The sequence below is a fragment of the Catharus ustulatus genome, chromosome 11 (assembly GCF_009819885.2).
Source record: "Catharus ustulatus isolate bCatUst1 chromosome 11, bCatUst1.pri.v2, whole genome shotgun sequence".
NCBI lineage: Eukaryota > Metazoa > Chordata > Aves > Passeriformes > Turdidae > Catharus > Catharus ustulatus.
This window is the reverse complement of record NC_046231.1, coordinates 17,320,187-17,342,155: the sequence shown is the minus strand read 5'-3', so window position 1 is coordinate 17,342,155 and position 21,969 is coordinate 17,320,187. Positions and strand designations below refer to the sequence as shown.

Sequence of the window (21,969 nt, the reverse complement as noted above, 5' to 3'; positions counted from 1 at the left end):
ACTGCTTTTTCTAAATTTGATAGACACTGAAGTTTCTCAAACTAGCAGTCCCCAAGATAAGCAAAAGAACAAGACTTTGTGACTCATCAGTCCAGAGCTACACTTAACTTACTCCCCCTACAATGTCCATCCTCTGCTCACTTTAAGTACCCTGGGAGTAGAACCATGTCCCTGCAACACAGAAACCCACAGATACTCACTCACAACTGTTGTCTTGAATTTGTTGTTATCATATTCAGCCCCACAAATTTCAACCTCTACAAAGGGACAGGTGATGCTTCTACCAAGTTTAGGGAGATGACGAGCACCTAAAACCTGCAAAAGCAATGTAAATTAGAACCACATCCAAAGGAAACTTGGCATCATTGCTGCTGAACAGAAGGTAGCTTACAGAACTAGAGGGGGAAAAAAATCCAGAACATGGAAAAGCACACAGTCTCTCTCTTGAATATGTTTGCATGTATTATCTGTGCCACCAATAACAATATCTTCCATAGTCTGGATAATTCAATGATTTTCATTGTAAGAAAAAAAGACACTAGCTGACATTCATTACCACAGTGGGCAGTTCCAGGCCAGGCCTGGAGCACAAGTTTTGTTATCTTTCTTCTGTGTTTATTACATACCCATTTCAAGACATTTCTGCTTTGCATTCACAGGCCCTGCTCACCTCACCTTTAAACTGCAGAGCAGAGTAATTAATGTGTTTCTTCTTTCTCAGAAAACATACTTTTAAAGAACCTGTCTTACTGCATAGCAAGAACAGAAACAAGTTCAGCCCTGTTTGGTACCGAGTCAAGATGGCAACATTTTTTCCAATGATAAACTCATCTCTTGAAGAAAAATGAGAATGACATTCAGATTAAGTCACAGTGTATTAAATACAAAGTAGGGGGTCAGCTTATAAGGTTTTCTGTTTAGTTTCTATATTTCATTATAAATGTCTTTCTTTCCCACTCAAAATCCCTGAAGTAGTTAGTCTGCTGCTAATCAATCTCCAATAGGACCCTTCTACTAAGACCCCACTTGATTGGAAATTCAAGTTAGTTCATTTGATGTATTTATTAGCAACTGCACAAAATTATCCCAGGATTCTGTTTTCAGTCCTACAGCATGTTGTTCATCAGCAAGATAGACATGTATTTCTTTTGAGGAACCAGTGAAGTTAGTTTCATTCTCACACACACTGACATTTAAAAACAGTATTTTGACAATCTGTCAGATCTTGCTCTGAAACATAATAGCTTTATTTTTAGTTTTATAGATATTTATGACTTGTTAAAAAAAAAAAAAATTTACAAAAGAGATTTACCCTCACTGTCATAATCATCTGCAATTTCCTCTTGGAGTCATTTGGCATTGGGTCATACTCCTCATTTCTCATGCTCTCTGGCTGCAGCACATAGCCAGTGCGTCCATTCAGGGAAAACAAGGCATGGTTCAATTGCATGTATTTATCTGGGGAGAGAGTTAAACAGTCACAACAAGATTTCCTGGAATAAAGCTAAGGAAATACCAGATTAATGCCTCCTCTCTGCAATTCTTTCTGCTCACCACTTCATGAAAAAGAGTTGGAATGGTGGGAGAGTAACTGAATCTGACAGGCCATTTTTCATCAATTCTAATCCCAAAAAAACCATCTCCATCCCCAATTAGCTTCCTATCAGTGTATCACAAACTAGTTGGCCCTCACCAGGAAGCGGAATACAGCCTTCCCTGAGGCTGCACAGCCATCTGAAACTCAATGTAAATATCTCTGTTTGCTTACCACAAAGAGATCAAGGTGAAATAAATCTTTTAGGGCTTGGGGGCAGTTAGGCTCAGAGGCAGGGCTTTTGGAGATGTATTTCTGAGGCCCAGCTCTAGATGGCAACCCACACATTAAAAAGCAAACTTCAAACACAGCTCCTTGCAGAGAAGTTCAAATAATTAGGGTGGTGATCAGAAGGGCCATAAAGGGGCTCATTTACAGTGAAACAGAAGGTGGATTAGATTCTTTTTCAAAGAGAAAATTACCTGGAGTTTGGAAGTTCAGAGCCACCATCTGGGAGCCACAAAGCCAGAGGCGAAATGGGTCATAGTTGGATGAGTCAACCCTCTGTCCTTTGGGATAGACACGGGTCAGGCCCTTCAGGTTGTACTTCAACAACTCCAGTGGCTTTTGCTTAACAATGCTCTCTGCCTTGTTTTCCACAAAAGAACGGATTTCTCTGAAATCAGGATTGTCTGCACAGGGGTAGGAAGAAGAGAGTGGTTGCCAAAGGAAGAAAGAAGTTGACATGTATACTGTATTTTCAACAACACTTAGTTTACTTTGTTTTGCCTTGTTCTTTAATGAAATAATTGGCACAATTTTCAGGCAGACATGGTTGAAAATCAAGCCTGAAAGTTAAAATTGCCTTTCTGCCACATGGTTTACAGAAGGGCAGATAAGAGCCTGCAGTCATGTTCTCATCTCATCATTGCTAATAATGTCCTTCTGATCACTATAACACATATTTAAATGAGACATCTTTTCCTGGGTCTAAATGGGGAGAAGAAAGGGTGAGACAGGGTTAGCCAATGACTCAAAAAATAACTGTAATTATAATGTCTTAAATGCAGTGACAGCTTATTAAAAACATTTGCAAAGAAACTTAAAGAAAAAGGGCACATTTTCTGGCTTCTCCAGCAGCAATGACAAAAAACTGGAATAAAAAGTACATATTTCAGGGTCAGAATCCACAGCTGCACTTACACAGGCCCAGTTATATTATGAAGCCATACATCATTCCAATAGCTTAGTCCTGACTAACATGTTCTTACAGTAAAATTTAAAAATGCACAGTAAACCTATTTATGAAGGTTTTTTACAAACAAATCACAAGTGTTCAGATAGAGTTTTTAATCTCAAAGAAGTCAATTGACACATAACTAGTGATCTTCCCCATGGAACATACATCTGAGAGGGTGTCTCCAGTTAACTAATTAAAATTTGTGACAGTTCTTTTGTGATAGATGAATAGCACCAAGTTCCCTGGTGTACAATTTCAAAGTGCTATTGAAAACTGCCTGGGTGAAGCAGAACTTTTTTTTTCCCAGTAGGACAGATTTTATCTTCAGACCTAAAATCCCAACTAACATCTGTAAAGATAGCAGAAAGGGTAAAAATCAGATGTAATACTAAAGGCAATACCTAAATTGTCCTTGGTTTTGCTTGTTGGCTTGCAGTAGATTACTAGATCAGATAATTCAATAGCAATTAACTGATTCTTTTCCCAGTATTTCCTCCTGTTCTCCTGGAAAACATTACAAAGTTTTAGATTATAGGAACATTGAGTATTATGGCACAGTAGCTCCAGGGTGCACTCTAAGGAATGTTTTTTTTGGTACCCAGATTCCTATCTGATAACTTATATACTTGCACAGATGTAATGCAGTTTCAGACCCAGCTCACAGAACAGGTAATAACCAAATGGTGAGGTTTAGCTGGGGATGTACATTAGGGGGTTTTTGGGGTTTTTGGTGGGGTGAAAGGTGCTGTTTTATAAGCAAGGGTTTCAGCTCTTCCCTGATCAGTCATGCTCAGAATGCTGGCAACACTTTTCTTTTAATGTGGCCCTACTCAATTCAATTTTAGTTACATTCTTAACCCTATACTTCATATAAATGCAAATGTATGCAGAAAAAATGCAAGGGTAGTAAAGTGTTTCTGCATCTATTTATAATCCTTGGCAGAACTAAAGTCTTGTTAGTAACTCCCAAACAGTGAAATTCAAACCCTCTGAGCATCATTCCTATGTTGTCTTCTATTTGTGCACCAAACCCATCATGTTCTGTATGGAAAATCATGTGCAATCTTGTTGAAATCCCCAGTACCAAACACACTGTCTCCACTTCCACATTTGCAAGCACCTGCTCTGTGGAAGCTGAGCAGTGTTCCCTGCCAGCAGAGACTGGGAACTGCTAAAAGCAGCAAGACATGTCCTGAGAGGAGACATTTGGGCTGGAGGCTTTTCAGGCATAAGAAGCAGCTACAGGATAAAGCATGTTGGAAGAGTCCCATACTGAACAGTGATTAGCTTTGGCACAAAAGATCATGAAGCAGCAGCAATCAGGAAGCCTTCCAAAAGAATTCCCTCAACAATACATACATAAAAGGAATGAAAATCAGAGCTAGGGAGCCACAGGTTTCCAGAATATCTCACTGAACCAGAGATTATACCTTGAAGTCTAAGAAAAACTGAGAGGAATACAGTGTTTAGACTTGGAAATAACCTTGGGAAAAAGCTGTACAAACCTCATTGTACTTAGTGATCCACCACAGTTCCCAGACAGTAACCAGAGCTCTGAGCAGCAAAAGATCACTTTTTGGTGGCATGGACTCATTTCTAGCCAGAAGCCTCTAGAGATAACCAAGCAGGAGAGCAAGGAACAGCCACCCCAGGGAGCATGGCAAGTGTCAGTACTGAGCAGAGATTACAAGAGACATGAAGCTTAGTTTCATTTTTTGTGCATAACAGACATTGCCCAAAAAACAAACTCATCTACAAAATCCCCCTGTATCACACTGCAGTAGAGTCTTAACTCACTGTGCTTTTTCCTTCCCCAAAATTCAGCCTGTTAACTGTACTGGCAACAAGGGCCTTTCCTCATCTTCATCCCCTCCCCATGCAGCAGTCAGTCTGTCATGTGAACTCTGTAGAGGCCACGCTGTGAGAAAAGCCTCCCAACTGACAGAAATGAGTTTTAAAGCATCTTTGAACACAGACTGTTTAATACTTCTCCAACTGTACAGAGAGAGAAAAAGCTGCCAGGCTCCTGAAGAGTCATTGTTGTAACATAAAAACATTCAATTTGGAGACACTTCTTCTAGGTCATGTTTCTCTTTTTCTCATTTTTACTTCTAAATGAAAGCCTGGCACAAGAACTGCATCTCTCCTCCCCCAACAATAGGTCAACAGCTCCTGTTGCTTCTCCCCTTGCTGTATTTAAAGTCCTCTGCTTGAGACATCAACTTGTCTGCTATAAATAGGATCAGGACACCTCTCAGAGCACTTCCACTCCATATGACACATAAACAGCATGAGCCAACATGATACTGAAACACATTTCCCATCAACCACATCACCCACTTAACAATAAAAGGTGAATAAAAGCAACAAAAAAAAGAATATTCTTAAGCACGGGCAAAGTAAGGACTTTTTGGTCAAGGCAGAGACTTCTTAACTACTAGAAAAGATCCCAGGAGGATAATTAGAAAACCAAGTCCTGGAGAATGTCTTTAAGTGGCAGTAGAGGGACATAAAAGCTAAACTTAGGCAGAATCCTTGAATCTTTAGGCAAGTGTTTGGAAATACTACTAGTGAAGAACTGAGAAATGCAGAATGTGGTTATTAGTTACAAATAAAGTATTAGCCAAACAATCCTCTATCAATGTCCACTGAAAAAGAGAGATAGCAAAGAGGATAAGAAAAGTTTAGGGAATGGCAGCTCAGACTTCACACATCCTCACTGGTGGATTCACAGCTCTGAAAAGAACAGCCTGATATCAGAACTTCTGCTGCTTAACACTGGGATGAACCAGTGTGACCAGATGGAAAATTGTAGTGGAATCCACTCTGGCCTAGCAAGCACACTTCACTGAGGGGCAGGGTGCAACATCAATTTACATAAAATGCTAATTCATGTACTATTCCCCAGAGAGGTTATGGAACAAGATGCACAGCATCAACAAAATGAACAAACAGCAATATAAGGGTGAAGGACCATGTGAAAGCAACATTTAGCAGTACAGGGCAGCTAAAGACAAAAGCTATTGTAAATTTATAGCAGTACATCATTAAAACAACAGATAAATTTGCAGCAATACCTCTTCTGCTGTTTTCCAGGTGATCTCACGGATACTTTGGTACCATTCAAAGAGTTCTTCTACTTTATCAGTTGCAAACTCAACACATGGATCTTCTGGATTCTTAGGTTCCAGAATGAAGACAAAAGGCTTTTTGTGTTTTCCTTGTGGCATTTTCACTGTTAGGTAATACCATAGCAAGAAATTTATACTGAAATCCAACAGCTCTTTCTCTAAGGTGACATTGTTGATTTATTACAGCATTTAGTATTATGAAGTTTCAACATATTAATTCTGCTGGCTACATTAATACAAGTAGGTGTTTGAGGGGTTTGATTTGTTTTGTTTTTAAATCTCTCCTGCTAAACATAAAAGAGTCTACTCAATAGAGAAAGGTCACAAGCCCATATATAAGCATCAGAAATACACACCAACATTGTACGTATTGAGCACCAGGATGCCACGACACAGAGAGCCCAGTGGGTTGTCCTCAATGATCTGAAAAACATGAGTTAAATCTGACCCTAAATCTCTTGACTGAACATGCAGAGGACATTAACAAATAATAAATGTGCACTATTAAATCTAATCTTAGCTTTACTGAAAGTATGCTCACTATAATGCTTGCAAGCCTGTTTTCATATGTAAAAAACACACAAGAATCTCTTCAGTGAGAGCAGTCAAAACAAGACTACTTTGTAGTACCTTCTGTCCTGACACAACTGGTCATTTTTCAAGTCTGCTTAAGGTTACAATAACCAGGAAGGAGGAAATGTAATACTTGTGGTTTTCTCCAAAGACTTCTGGAAAATCATTGGAAGTGCTTCAGAAGAACAAAAGAATTCAATGTTTTATTTTTGAAATTCAAAAATGTCAAAACTTATTACTCTTCAGATCTGTTTTCTTCTGTTCAAGAGTTCTTTGTCCAAGACACAGGACCATATTTTTTAGATTATTTTGGCAAACAGGATTGGTTTATGCATAAAAACATGATAATGGAGAATAAAATTATTAGTAAGGTGTGTTTGGACATACAATTTTCCTACTTGCAAATATTAAGACAGTGATTATACAGGAAAACTAGTTAAGTTTCAGCCATGTTATTGTTTAGCCAAACTATGAAAAATCTAAACTTTTTATGATTATGTTTAGCAGGAAACAACCAGAATCTCCTAAAACCTCACTAATTCAGCTGTCATAAAATCATAGATGATTTTACATGGGAATCCCTTCCAACCCAAGATATTCCATCTCCTTAAATAGTTTTCAGCAGCAGAGAACAATGAAGAATGCATTCATCCCTCTATTCTGCTCTCTCAAACACAGCACATGCAATTGTGAGTGTATAAACCAGACTTCCAATAGGTAGTCAAGGAAATGCAGTAGACAAACCATAACCCTCACCTGATTTTCAAGCTCTGTAGAGTTAAGGGATGATAGATCTTCAACATAATTAGATGGAAAATAATGTTGGACTTTTTCTCCATAATCCCCCTTCCACCTGAATTTAAACAGAAAAGTAGAGAGAATGAAAAAAAAAAGTTAAAGAGTTTTAAAAGGCCATTAATGAAGCAATAATCCCCAAGAAATTGGTCATTAATACCCCATACTAGATTGTCTAGCTGGCTATCACCAAAAATATAAATGATGAAGTAGCTAAGAGCTCTAACAAAGTGATCATTAACTGTAGTAACAGATGATTTCAGAGGGATTACAGTTACTGTAAACTGCAATTAATGACTTAAGAGGCTTTTTCCCCCTCCAGTACTAAAAATACTATTATGTGGTTGATTACCCTGTTGAAACTACAGGGAAACATTAGATTCCCAAGCTTTCCAAGCAATTTACAAGCCAGCGAAAAAAGAAAACCTGTTATGAAAGGAGAATGTACAGAGCACTAAAAAAGGTGGGTTTTATCCCTGAGAAATGCTTAGCAGAGCAAGGACAGAAGCAGAGCAATGATTGCAATGACTTCCCAGAGCACACAAATTTTCAGGAAGGATGGATGTAGTTCAGGAAAAATATGGGGTATACCAGGCTGTGGAGGTTCTACAGGCTGAGGTTATTGCTGTGGGATAGAAAAATGAAAGATGTGAAAGGAGAATTGAAGATGAGGGGATTTTGTGTTTGGGTCTTTTTTCTGAAACACTGGTATAAAGATTTATAAAGGAACAGTTAATAAGCAGCAATCAGACAACAAGCAGTTTTTAAAAACTACTACTCAAAGCTCATTTTTTCCTTCATCTAGTAAGTCACCAGAAGTTCTCCCAGGTGGAATCTTTGTCCTTACCAGCCTCCAGTTTCCTTTGTGACATTATGAATTAAAGCTCCTCGAGAGAAGCTCAATTCATCACTCCTTTTGGCTCTGTAGTCATACAAGGCTTTCACTGTTCTCTGAGGCTTTAAGAGAAACAGAGCAAAGGGGTCATCTGGGGGGATAGGTCATAAAATAATCAATAATGCAATCTTAAAACAAAAAAAAATAGGGAGGATTGGATTTTGTTGTTGTTGTTATGAACTTTAGAAAACAAAATACTAAAGTTCCAGAGTGACATCTATTGGTGGAAGTAAGTGATGCCATTTTGGTATTCAAGTATCAGCTTGGAAAAAAAGGAAAAAGAAAAAAAGAAAATCTTTTTTGGGTGCTGCAATATAATTAAGGTAGAAAACATAAAACTAAAAAAAAAATTTTAAAAATTGAAATATAAATTCTCTATTTTTATTACACATATTCATAAGCATTTGGAACTTTTAGGTGCCTACGAAACCTCCACTTCAAAACCACATCAGCTATCCTGCTGGTCACATTTCCTTTAGGAAGATGTGCAGTTTTAGCAGGATGAGCTAAACCTTTATCTTGAATTTACTACTACCCAAATGCTTCAGCAGCAATACAAATTCACTGCCCAAAAAGACAAAAATAATTACAGTCACAAAATTTACAAGCAGGTGATTTTCATGAGGATTTATAAGTAGGTAGGCACTAGCAAGAATTAGAGCTAAGTAATGTTTGCTGGGACACTTGTTTTTGAAACAGTATATAAAAAATAAAAATTCTAATAACTCATTAATAAACCAAAAGCACCAATTTTTTATAGAAAGCACATGAATAAACTGCAATTACTTGTGCATGCAGAACATGTTTGCTAATGGAACAAGAGTGAACAGACACCCACAGAACAGAACAGACACAGAAATTTTCATGTTGTACTTTCTTTCCACGAAGATGTGGCCTTCTCAAATTGAAGCCTCTCTCAGTTATTTAATTTGGGGGACCACCAAACCAAATCACCTCCACAGACCCATGAGCAGAAAATGCCCAAATTCCCAATCTGAATGAATCACTACAGGATTTTTGGACAAGAAAATGTGTAGGTAGAAATTTTAACAAAAAGCTAGAAGAAAGTCACACCCTTTATATTTCTGTTGTCCAGTTCCCCCTATACCAAGCAGCCTGATGCTTTCAATTCTTTTTATTACTGCCAACAGGAAACCAGCAAGTCTAATTTTCAGAAGGCTACAGTAAGTGTGAATATCTCTCTAAAAGCTTACCACTGTGGGGGTGATCTCACTGGGCTCCACATACATCTTGACTTCATAGAGGGAATTAATATCCTTTTCCTAAAAACAAGAAAGAAAATTAATCAAGTTTCAGGAATCAGAAAGTTATAAAATTACTTAATGTTTATAGAACATTTATTTCTGAAACCACCTGTTTGACAGCACATAGATCAACAGAAGAGAAGGGAAGCCAGATACCTCTGTTTTGCTCATTTCTATAGTTGAACATAACTGAAAATGAGTGTGTTATTTAATCTATGGCTCACTTTAATGAACAGCAAAACCCAATGAAACAGCAGTAACTCATAAAGGTATCTCTTAATCAGTCAAAATGGTTTTTGATTGTGAGTTCTCTTCTATGTGCAATCAGAAAAGAAATACCTGCACTGGTGATTTGTGTGTTACAGTCCTTTAGTACCAATATTGGCTTCACTAGTAGATAACTCTACAACAATATACAGAGTCATATTCTTCATTTTATCCTCTCCCTGTGATTCCACTTGAAGCCAGTCCTAAGATACAGAACCTTTGCTATAGGCAACATTATAAAAAATCCTGAGGTCTAAAATATTTTTAGTCTTTTAGTCTGCCCAGAAAAAACAAAATCCCCAGGTTTTGATTTCCTCAGACCTGCCAAATGTAGTTTCCTGCAGTTTCTAAAAGACATATACTTGAAAAGTGAATACAGCACCTCAGGCTTTCCAAAGCAAAGCTCCCTGAAAATGAAACACATCCATCCAGAAAGTAGCCCTTTATCCTCAGCTAATTATCCAGGCTTCTAGTTTAGTCAAGAGACAAGTCTCCTGGGCAGATTTCCTCATGCTAATCACAGACTGAGCCTTCAGAGGTGCCTGTCACCACAGAAGGCAGTGGGACACCATCCTTGAAATGTCTAGAGTGAAAAGCAAATAATATTTCATTTTTTCTGAAGCACTCAGCAACTGGCATCTGCATGATCATTTTAAGATCAATGTCCACTTCAGCAATAGAAGACAGAGCCAACTGTAGGCAAGGCTATTATCAAAAACTCATTTCAGTAGGGCAACGACCCCCAGTACACAGTGGGGCTTCTCTAATCAAATCATGGTAAGGCAAGAGTTGGCTTTTAATCAAAGATGGAACTGTTCTTCACACCTTTGGGAGAGAAGTCAGTACAGCCATCTCAATGTCATAGAAAGTGATCTGCTCAACCTCCTTTAGAGATCCTGTACCAGAGCCAGGGCCCATCCCAGTCCATCCCAGCCTGTCCCAGTCCATCCCAGTACCGTGCTGTAGCGCTCCAGCAGCTCCTCTGTCACAGGGTAACGCAGTTTCATCTTCCTGTACAGCGGGTGCTTCTCATAGTAGGTCACCAGCTCCACCAAGCTCTCAAAGTAGGCCGAGGTTCCCAGCACGAAGTGCCGCCCCTCCTGCTGGATTCGGAAATGCTTCACCTTTCCCTCCGCTCTGCGGAACAAGGGCACAGCTGGGAGAGGTGGCAGTGCTCACCAGGGCTCTGAACTGCACCACAGCTGCTTTGTTCACCTTCCTCATGTGAAATGATTTCTCTCTCTAGCAAAGCCTCTTTTGTTCAGTTATTATGATTATTAGAATCATTTTGATAGCTCCAGAAATCAGTTTTTAAAAGAAAAAATATCTCTTGTGCTTGAACACAAGGTTTTTGTTTGCCTTAATAAATACACTAAAACCACTGACAACCATTCCATCCAAAAAGACCCCTACACCCTTTTCTGCTGAAGTTCTGGTACTTCTTGTTTTCCCTGGTGTGAAATGGTTTTATTGAGCTGCTGCAGCTCCAGTTACTTCAACATCCACCTTGGTAGTGGCAGAAAACTTCACCACAAAGTACTCAGGAGACTGGGGAATTTTGGACATCTTCAATACACAATAAGGCATGTAAGTAAGCAACTTTATACATTGCTAAACTATGCATTTTCCGAGAAACACAATTTGATCTGAAAGCATGATGCAGAACACCACAGTTCTATATATTTCATTAATGTTTTTACAAGAACTAAAAAACTGTTCAAAACTATTTCCCCTGGTGAGAAACAATTTCACTTTGACATCTCAGTTTTATGACAGGTCAGGATTTCTAGGGGATAAGGACAGAATTTTTGAGGAACCTGAACGTGCACTGCAGTTTTGAAGGAAACTTTAAAATAACACTCCTTAGCAAGGAGTGTCAAGGAATGAAAGAAGGGCCACCCACAGTTCTGTATGGGAAGAATGGGACTGTTGGTGCTCAGACAATCTTTATAAAATCATAAAGATTCAGGCAAGTCACAAATTACCTCTTGCACACTCTCATACAAGGACCTGCTGCACAAATCAACCACACAAATTATTCAAAATTTGAAGGCAAAAATAGCATGACTCTAAAAAGACCATTATTTTTTTAAAAAGAAAAAGCATAATATTGTTGGGCTACTAGGTAAGGTAGTCCTATCAGTCTTTTCTTACCTGAAAGTCATGGCAAAAGAATCAGGTTCATCTCTCTTTCTAATGAGAAAGGCTCCATCCCGAGGAATTCGCATGAGCATGTCTTCCGCCTCACCCCGACTCAGGTTGTTATAGTACCAGCTGCAACAGTGAAAAACCACAATGGGCAAAGCATTACAAGGCTTGTCAAATGTCATTTCTGGAGAATAACAGTCAGTGCTATTAACAACAGAGCTTCAAACATTCTAAGAAAAATTATGCATTAGATTTTCCCTACCTTGGCACCTATGACAGCAGTTTATTACAAAACATTGTAAGACAGTAGTTTATTTCAGATTAAAGCATCAAGAATATATCAGAACACCTTGTCTGTCTGAAGTCATAAAACATAAAACTACATTTGTTCCTGAAACAAAGGCACTGCATCTTGCTTTAGTCTGGTTTTCAGTATTTATTCCATTTTGACACAGTAGATTTAAGATAAAGCCTACACATGGACAAAAGAAAGACACCAGGGATTTGAATTTTTATTCAGAGCTTGATTTTATCCTTCACCATAGGGATGGACCTGTCTTGGATCCAATGTGCCTTCAGTGAAGCTGTGGCCACTTATACTGGCAGTGTATCTCCAGCCTATGCAGAAAGGCAGGAAAGTCTAGCCCTTAAATTCTTCTTCCTCTCTCACTGGCTTCCAAAGTTATCTATGGGAGGTCAGCAACTCCCAGATCTCAAGGGGGCAAAAAAACTAGAATTTTAAGTCACATATTACGAAGAAAACAGAACAAAGCGCAGCAATAACAATGTTCTGCCAAAACCCAAGAGCAAGCTCTGCCCAGGATCTATGGCAGACAAATACCAGCTGGAAATAAACACCGCGCTTAGTTCCTATCTCAGAGGGTGAAGTCAGCCTAACCAGCTCTGACAGGGTGAGGTGGAGGGTGGGGCTAGGCAAATGGAGCTGTTTGGGCTCACTGCCCCAGTAACAGAGCTTCCAGATGGCACAGACCATGACCACTTAGCTGCCAAACCACAGCCAACTACTAAACATCCAACCCAACCCACTGGGTGTTGTAAAACACGGCACAGACAAAAGAACTGGCACATTTCCACAGCATTGCAGTTCTCATTGCTCTTCCAGTTGCTTCTAGGAAATTGCTATCCCAGTGACCACTCCTTGTTATACCAGGTTCAAACCTCCTGGTATAACTCAAACTTCCACGGACAAGCAACACTGAAGTGTGCTCCTGAATCCAGGGAATTTTCTGTGCAAAAACCTCCCCTAAAGCAAGGCAAGGACAGTGGCATGAGAGCAGTGCTTGGTTTGTATACGTACTCCTTGGTCTCGTGAGGACTGGGGTTGGGCACAGCGTCGGTGAGGCGCAGCTCAAACTCAGCACATCGCAGGTGAGCCTCCTTGTAGTGTTGGATGAGATCATAGATGCTGTCAAAGGTGAGGTTGTCTGTCAGGTAATATTTCACAGCATCCCCATCACTGGTGGAACGGATCCGGCAGTGCTGGACTCTGCCTGACCTCCTGAAGGAGTAGAGGGGGCATAAAGGAAATGCAGGGTTTGGAACAGGTTTTTCTTCTTTCAAAGTATTTCCCCACCCATTCCTGGTCAACCACTTGGGGAGCTTGTGAAGAGGCAAGAAATCTGTGTCATCTCGTAAAACAGCCAAAGTAACAAGCAACAAACATTCTGACAAGGGAGATTACAGGGCCAAAAATAGTAACTTTCAACTGACAGTAGTTTAAAATGTGGCATAAACTTATTCTGCAAAATTTGCTCTGACAGCTCACTGGGTCAGAAATCCATCTGACACTATTCCTCGTAATGTTCTAACCAGACGAAAAAAGAAAGCACCAAACCCAGACAAATCAATCCCCCATTAAATCTATAAGAAAATAACCATACCAGAATGACAAGGTGTAATCATCAGGGAAAGCTTCACTTTCCCTAACCAGGAATGTCCCATCCTTGCCACCCATTTCAGCACAATACTCCTGGAGCAGTTTCTCAGCTGTTGTTCTCCCCCCTTTCATTTTCCCATGGAACCATTTCTCTTTTAAGTGCAGTTCAGTTCGTTTCACCTCCTAGACCAGAAAATAAGAATTTTTATAGCGCATTTCTAATTTTATGACTTTGAAACTAAGTACTTGTTATTCATGATACATAAAAATCTACTATTTCAGGATTTCAGCTCTTCCTAGGCCTGAGCTCTCCAGCCAATCACCTTTATAATTACCCTGCTTTACCACCCACAACAGATAACTTCAGTAACACAATACACATTAGTTCATTTTGCTTAGTTTGAGAATTGCAGAAATACTTAAAAGACTTAGTGCCCAAATCAACATTAGCACAGAGGTACTGAAGTAATACTTCTTTGTCCTTGTACTCCTCCTTGCAGCCTCCACTAACCAAGAGAAAAAGTTATTTTATTAAAAATAAGGTTAACTAGAGCTGACCTTGGCAAAGATCCTTAAATATTTTTTTATCACCACACTTGTTATCTGATATAGAACCTCGACATAGGTTCTACATTTCACCAGCATAAAAACACATATCTGTAGACACTGAAATAATCTGATAATAAAAAGGACATGCTTAATAAAACACAGCCATCACCTTTGCTGAATCTTCATCAGTACTCTGTTCTATATCATCACTGAATGAAAGCTTTTCATCAGCAATAGCGCAGTAGTGCCGAGTCCATTTCTGAAAGTAGGAAGATATTAAAACCATTAACACAGGGAAACTCACTAACCTCTCTCAAGCACAATCTCAAAACAGGGTGCAACAAAAAAAAAACCAAAAAAAAATCTTTCTTCCCCTCATCCACACCTGTTCAACTGATAATACTACTTACAGAAATATTAAGAAAATTCACGTAAATATTCAGTATTACAGAACAGATTAACAATCTGTAGCACATGCCACAGAAATAATACCTGTTCTATTGTGTCCCACATGTAAAGTTCTCCTTGTTGCTTCTTTTCTTCTTTCTTTTCTTCCAAGTTCACATCAATGTCACCCTTTGGCCCCAGTTTTTTGTGCTTAAAAACCAGAAAAAAAACCACATTCATACACTCAGAGAGAATGACACATTAAATTGGTCATAATGTTTCAGCACACTCAGTGTTATGAGAAGTATCTCCCTCCATTGCACAGCCACCTTCTGTCATTATCATAACAGCAGCTGTTCCACAAGGAACAACAAAGGTTGGAACTTTTTTCTGTAAAACCTAGATCCCATAATAAAGGTTAAAAAATAGTAGTAATATCATTGAAGCAGCAAAGAAAACAAGTAGCTTGATAAGATCTCACCATTCTTTAGAGAACAGAAAACAAGAAGTGACACATATTTAGAAATAAGGATAAACAGGAATCCTTCTGCAGAAAGTAGTACATAAGGAACAAAAATCAAAACAAAAGGAAAAGATAAGGAATTAAAATGAATGAGGAATTCACCCTTTTACGAGAAAAATGAGTACAAGGGAAATCCCTTATGAAAAAAGGGGTCAAGTTCTACTTTAGAGTGTTCACAAAAGTGTCTCAAGGGGCCACAGGCAATATCAATTACTTAACTGCAGTTAATGATGGGATTAATCCTCTCATATCAGACCTCAACCACATTCAGTTCTGCACAGTCTACTCTTGGCTCATTTCAGTTTGACAGGCCTAGCTGAAAAATCTCACAGGCCAGTGAAGTAGGTGTTGCCTCTGGCTGTTTTCTGACAACATTTTCCAAACAAAAGCCAAACAACACAACCAGCTCACTGGCAGGTGCTGATCTATTTAAAGACTCGTCAATGCTCTTTCAGACAGCATAAAGTGATATGGATGTTCTCTGTGCACACTCATAATAGTTTGCAATTCCCTTTAAATCAGATCTGCCACGTTATTAATCATGTGCCTGTGCAAATCCCCTCTCTGCTCTGCATGGAACCAACAAACAGTCTGGAAAGAACAAAAAAAAAAACCCCAAAAACTTAAGCACAAAAGTTTTCCACCTTATAGTGGGTTCTGTTATTTCCAATCTTACATTCAAGAGCACATTCTTATACCTATCTACCCTTATTTTCTCCATTCAGATGTCTAATACATAGGATGCAATACTGTTACAAGAGCAAGAAAACAGAAGCATGTATAAAAGTAATTATTATTTTACTACAGAGATCGTGAGTAGCCCTGAGATTCTTCACCAAATTTTGTCATTTGAAAAGTTCTACCACAGTTTCAGTCTGAGAAATCTTCTTTTGGTTGTGTTGATGTTGCACAGCAGAGCTCATAAAACACCTGCACAGCCCACAAGGTCCAACACTAACAGGGACTGCCTTCCCTGAGTGCCTCAGTGTTTCACTAACCTGCATATTTAAATCACACTGAGTTAGCAAACACTCATCAATTTGTGAAATCCTCACAACTTCAGCATGCAGCTGCAAGAGCTTTGGGTTTCACTTGAATGAAAGGTGGTCTTTGAAGAAAGAAATAGTAATACTGATCTATCTTCCTATTCAAGAACATATTTCTATCATTTTTAAGCAAGCCACATGATGTAAAAGGTCTGTGATGAACATCTGCAGCAGTGAACCTTTGCTGAAATTTAGCAGTGACATTTCAGGAGTTGGAAGACCTTTAGAAAAGAGCTGACGTTTGATCTGGGACTTGAACTGCCAACACTTACTGCAAAGGAAACCAAGAGCAAGCACTTGAGTACAGAGTTTTACAGAGCACTGAATATTACTGCCAAATCTAACCAGTAAACACTTCAAGCAAGGGGCTTCTTCAAAATTATCTGTGAAGTCAGGAGCAGTATTTCAGGCTCCTGCCTTTGTTCTCCTATTTTACCTCCCAGCACACAAAGCAAGCCTACCTTGATGATGATTTTTTCTTTCAGTTGGGTTGGTGATGGGAGTTGATCTGCACTGGCTTCAACAGGCTTCATTAAAAGCTGATCCCCAAACACCTCCTTGAACACTTTGGCCATGTGTCGCTGCTGCTCCACACTGCAGTGCTCTTCAATGGACAGAATGACTGGGTATCTTTGGTGGACAAAACCAAGGTGAATGAAGACAATTTCTTTTTGCTACAGCTGGCAAGGCAAGGAAGACAACACCCTTCCTCAGCCCCCAGATGAGAGAAAATATTTAAAGGAAACAAGAAGACAAAAAGAAGATGTAGACACAACAAATAATAACAGACGTGCAATGACAGAGTTGGCAAGGTCAGAAGGGACCTGTGAAGGTCCATCTAATCCAAACTCTTTCTTTGGGAAGGTTCAATTCCTAGGTTAGATCAGGTTGTTCAAAATTTTATCCACCCAAGATTTTAATATCTGCAAGGACAGACTGCCTCCAAGCTCTTTGGGCAGTTTCACTGCTAAAGCACCATTATGTGAAAATTAGTTTCTCCTCTCCTCAAAATCATGTCTGTTTTCCTTCACACGTGCTCTGAGAAGAGTCTGAAACCAAAATGCATCCCATATTATGGTTGTCACTAACACAAAGCTCCTGTGCAGACACTGATTCACAGGGGAAAATACTGTGTCCAAGTGGTAACATGGAAAAGCAGGACACTGACAGCTTGATTTCTTCCCCAGTTATTGGGTAATATTTTTCATGTTAAGGACATCTCAGCACAAATTAAAGAAGGGCTGAGATGCAGATCTAGAAGTTACCAGTTCAGGAGTCATGCTATGAGTTCTGTATCTCCTCAGCTGAGAAACACCACATGATATGACAGATCTATTATTTGTCAATTGCACAATTTTGTTAATTTTTTAAAAGATTTAAGACACATTAAGAATTGGAAGTTTCACTTTCAACTTAATAAAAGCAGACCCAAGAAAGGAGCTGGAAAGCACTTTGGGGTACTCACTATCTTCCTTAGCAATAAATGGTTATGCACTGGGACTCTTTCTCAAAACAGCATCTATTAAAGACCCACATGTGGCAATATTGAATGCCACTGGAATCCATTATTCTCTGATTACAGAGAAATTAAGTTCAGAAAGCATATGAAAACAGGATGAAGGAAAATAAAGCTTACTCAGATGTGACAAAGGCGTGGTCTTTGATTGCCTGCACCACGTCATCAAATTTGATCTTTGTTGTCCGTGTCCATCCATGGTAAATGATGGGTTTCCCATCAGGACCATCCCAGCAATCCACTAGGAAACACAAGCAGTGGGGAAAGTAAGAGACCAAGTAGCTCCTTAAATGGTTCTGGTAAGAAGAATACATCCAAAACTTCAGTGTTCTATATACTGATTCATAGACTTTAATGTTCTAATGAAACATTCTATCAGATGAATTCATATCTCTCACAGAGGAAACTGAGTTTACTTAAGTAAGAGCAAGACAAATAAAATTCATTACAAAATGTTCCCAAAGCATTATTATGTGGGAATCTGGAAATAAGAGATTCAGGCAACCAGAGTGTCTATCTACTAGTTTACAGTAATTTTCCAGGATAAATATACTCCAGCAAGTGACAAGCTGAGAGCTTCTGTATTTTGTTGATTCAACCCTGAAACTCTAATTTGAGGTGCATTTTGCCTTAGTCAAACAAACAACACGAAATTAAAATGAAAATTCTGAATAAGGAACACAAGCACAGAGCTGAAGACACACAATTGCTGGGGAACAAAGACATTAAATGATTTACAAGCAAGTTAAACAGGATGACAAAAGGTGCCAGATCAAACAAATCTCTATGCCCCAGGCTTGTCTGTATTACAATGAAGGTAAATAAACTATCTATGCTACACAAGTACTCCAGGTTAAATCCTAAGCTTTCACATACATTCAGGATTGAATTTCTGATGTAAAGTGAGAGGAGATTTAGGAAGGATCTCTTAAAACTGCCTGGGAACAAGAAGCAGAGGAAGTGGACAAGGTATTGGTGAGACACAAGAAAAACAATTTAAGGAATCAGTGATTTTTATATGACTAAGTTTAAATTCAGAAAACAAACAGTTCTTGATTTCAGTTCTTTTTTCTTTCTTGGTAAACAGGGGAAACTACTTGTACAGACAAATTGTTACAAACCACTCCACAAGCTCTTTACTCACACTCAATACATCGACATCCCATCCTGAGGCACCTGATGTAAGCTTCTGTGGAGGATTCACTGCGAAGCTGGTCTCCTGTCAGGTATCTAAGGAGTAAAAGGAAATGTAAAAAAAGACAGGCAGGCAATTTCAACCAGTACTCACTTCTCACTGGGTAACATTTTGCCTCCTGTCATGGACAATGTATGCTGATTTTTTTATTGTCGTTTTGTTGTTGGTTTGTTTTGGATTTTTTAATTCCGATGAAAGAATCAGACTTTGCTGAACCTGATGCTATCAGATTTTTGAATGAACCAAGTCATAGGATGTTAAAGTTAAAACAGCAACCAACTCTGACATCTTCTAGAGAGCAAATCATGAGCTTTGAAACCCACCTAAACATCACCATGCTCCAGCATGAGCATGTGGGAGGGATGTGGAAGGTATTTAGAGTGATATCACACCTTATATTTCAAAACACACCTGCATGCTACATCCACTTTTTGGCATTCCCTGTTTATTTTATTTGCTCATCTCTCCTCCCTCTCTTTACATGTTTTTTCCACTACAATGGCAGATGAGCAAATCCCCTTCGTTTGAAGACAGCTCAAACTCATCATCCCATACTTTGTACAGCTAATTCTGACATGAGCACAGGGAGGTTGTTGGTGCTTGAAAAAGAAAAGAAGCTACTTCAGTAACTTAAATTTTTGAAAGGAGAGAGGCTTTCAGAACTGTTTCAACTTTTTATTTTTCACCAGGACTTGGGTTTTCTGGTAGCTGAGTTATATCTCAAAACCTCTATGATCTTATGAGAAGGGGAAAAAAAGAGTCCCAAAAACCCCATTTGCCACATTTATACCACACTGTAGGAAGGTTTCACACATCCACACAACACATTCCTGGCATAATTTACTGTCTCTCTCCCATTGCTACATTTGTTTGAACTGGGGAAGACAACAGGACTTTTGGTAACTTACGTGTTATGAGAGGAAGAAATCCAGTAGTGGGACAAAGGATTATTCATGTCCTGCACATCTATTGAATCATATTTCTCATCCCAAATACTGTTTTCTTTTGCAAATAGGTAAGCAAGGAACTACAATACAAAGAGAGAAATTAAATTTAAACATTTTTACCCTATGAGAATAAAAAAAAACTCAGCAATGCAGCAAGAGGGGCCTAGAGGTCCTGCCACCCAGTGAAAATTCTGTGAAAGAAGTCTATGAGAACTCCTACAAAGTACCATTATCTTACCTCATCAACAAAGAGGAAAGGTTCAGCAGTTTCTCTCATAGTGTCATCAATAAACTTTGTCATTCGTTCTCGGACTTTACTGAGATCCTGTGCCCAAGATTCCTTCAGATAATTGCAATACAGTAAAAAAAAAAATTTTTAGGAGTGGTGTTAGTGCAAAAATCAAACAAGGAACAGAGAGATTTACAGAGATGCACACTATGGAAGCACAAATGTGTACTGATAGGGAGAAAAAAGCTGGTCTCCCTGGACATGCCTTAACTATAATTTCTCTCATTTCTAAGAGTAATCTGAACATCCCTTGGAAACAGTGAAATTGGGAGAAAAAGAAAGTAGCAAGCTTACACAGGAAGTGTAGGTCTCACTTTTCAATCACAATTGCAAACCTGGAGCTCAGCAGTGCCTAGCAAATATTGCACCATTTTTTCACATAGAGTCTGTGCTAAATAACATTTTAGAAATCCATGAAGACACAATTCCAACCCCTGCCTTCATCCTTACCTGCTTGCTGGCACGGGACATCTAACTGGCTCCACTCAGTAGGAAATTACCTTTGCTTGGAATGCAGGCTGGCAGCAATGTGAGAGCTGCAAAAATGGAGCCATGGCCAAGGCATTACCCCAATGCCCCTCTGGTGACAGCAGTGACCAGGCCAGGCATTCATCTCTGACTGCACACAGCATTTACCTCTAACCTTGTCTGTTTATCTACATGACTAAGTGGAGGCTTGTTAAAACCTTATTTACTGTGTCCTCCCTCTTGTCCTCTGGTGCACCTTCAGAGACTTTATAGGGATGAAAAATAATCGGTTTTTTGGACTTCAATGACAACAAAGGAGAAATCTTTCCAAGCTCCAATACTACAGTGGCATCAATCATATTCTGTGACTCTTCACATTTCTTTTTAATGAGCACAGAATTCTGTGGCACAACCCCATGAAAGAGAGTTCAGTATTCCTGTAACCTTCCCACCTGTTGCTCATGTAGCAGGAATCTCTGGAAGTCATGGAGGTGAACTGCTGAGGCATCTGGACGGTCAGTATTGCTTTAAAAAAAGAAAGGGAAAGTGAAGCTAAAGAGATGAGAGAGGTTACAGCAGAAGATGACATGGGTTTGTATCTTGGATTTACAGTATAAAGGTCTTGGCACCAGCAAGAGAGTTTTTATCATTTCAATGGGATTTACAGTAGGCTTGTAATACTGTATTATCCAATTACTGTATTTTGAGCCTCCTGATGTACTTTTATGAGGGATTCATTGGGAAGAGCACCAAATCTGCAGTCATGGCTTTGTAGCAAGTGAGCTGCATTAACTAGACTGGGGTGTTGGTAAGTTTAGTTGAGGCACATGGAAAAGCTTCTTTTAAATTACCACAGAGCCACACTTCACAAGTAATTCTTCCTTTGTAATATTTACATTAACTACAGTGATAGACCAAAATCCTCTGAAAAAGGGGGCAAGGTACAGCTGCACCAAGGAAAAGTGATATCACTGATTTGCCTTCTGTAAGTCACAAACACAGCAGCCTGTGGTACCAGGAAGGTGTTTATAAATCTGTGCTTTTAAGCAGCCTCACAGTTTAATTCATTACATGACCCAGAGCTATGGAAATGCAGTTACTTCCTTAACCTGTTAGTGTCATATTCAACACTAAGATAAACTGGTTTAATCCACAATCAATGGGTAAGCAATGCCTGGGACCTTCTTCATGCTGTACACATCCATCTTTGAAGTCCATCAAGTGGAAGATGCAGAAACCATTACTATCAGCATTCAGCTCAGGTCTAAGCAAGGCCTGTGCACACCACCACTATCCAGACTGAA

At 39.2% G+C, this 21,969-nt stretch overlaps 1 protein-coding gene across 1 annotated transcript in view; it reads right to left on the bottom strand.

Moving 5' to 3' along the window:
* PLCG2 (phospholipase C gamma 2) overlaps positions 1–21,969 on the bottom strand; it is a 55,794-nt gene that overhangs the window by 8,892 nt on the left and 24,933 nt on the right. The window contains exons 9-29 of the mRNA XM_033069994.1: positions 21,118–21,190; positions 20,147–20,248; positions 19,870–19,988; positions 18,911–18,996; positions 17,887–18,007; positions 16,712–16,880; positions 14,787–14,891; positions 14,464–14,553; positions 13,750–13,928; positions 13,167–13,367; positions 11,855–11,974; positions 10,657–10,837; positions 9,383–9,451; positions 8,121–8,230; positions 7,235–7,331; positions 6,262–6,328; positions 5,852–6,009; positions 3,176–3,278; positions 2,017–2,226; positions 1,313–1,458; positions 201–315 (exon numbers count right to left, since the gene is read on the bottom strand). Of these exons, the coding sequence (XP_032925885.1) occupies positions 201–315; positions 1,313–1,458; positions 2,017–2,226; positions 3,176–3,278; positions 5,852–6,009; positions 6,262–6,328; positions 7,235–7,331; positions 8,121–8,230; positions 9,383–9,451; positions 10,657–10,837; positions 11,855–11,974; positions 13,167–13,367; positions 13,750–13,928; positions 14,464–14,553; positions 14,787–14,891; positions 16,712–16,880; positions 17,887–18,007; positions 18,911–18,996; positions 19,870–19,988; positions 20,147–20,248; positions 21,118–21,190 (2,621 nt within the window). The remainder of the gene's footprint in view (positions 1–200; positions 316–1,312; positions 1,459–2,016; positions 2,227–3,175; positions 3,279–5,851; positions 6,010–6,261; positions 6,329–7,234; positions 7,332–8,120; positions 8,231–9,382; positions 9,452–10,656; positions 10,838–11,854; positions 11,975–13,166; positions 13,368–13,749; positions 13,929–14,463; positions 14,554–14,786; positions 14,892–16,711; positions 16,881–17,886; positions 18,008–18,910; positions 18,997–19,869; positions 19,989–20,146; positions 20,249–21,117; positions 21,191–21,969) is intronic.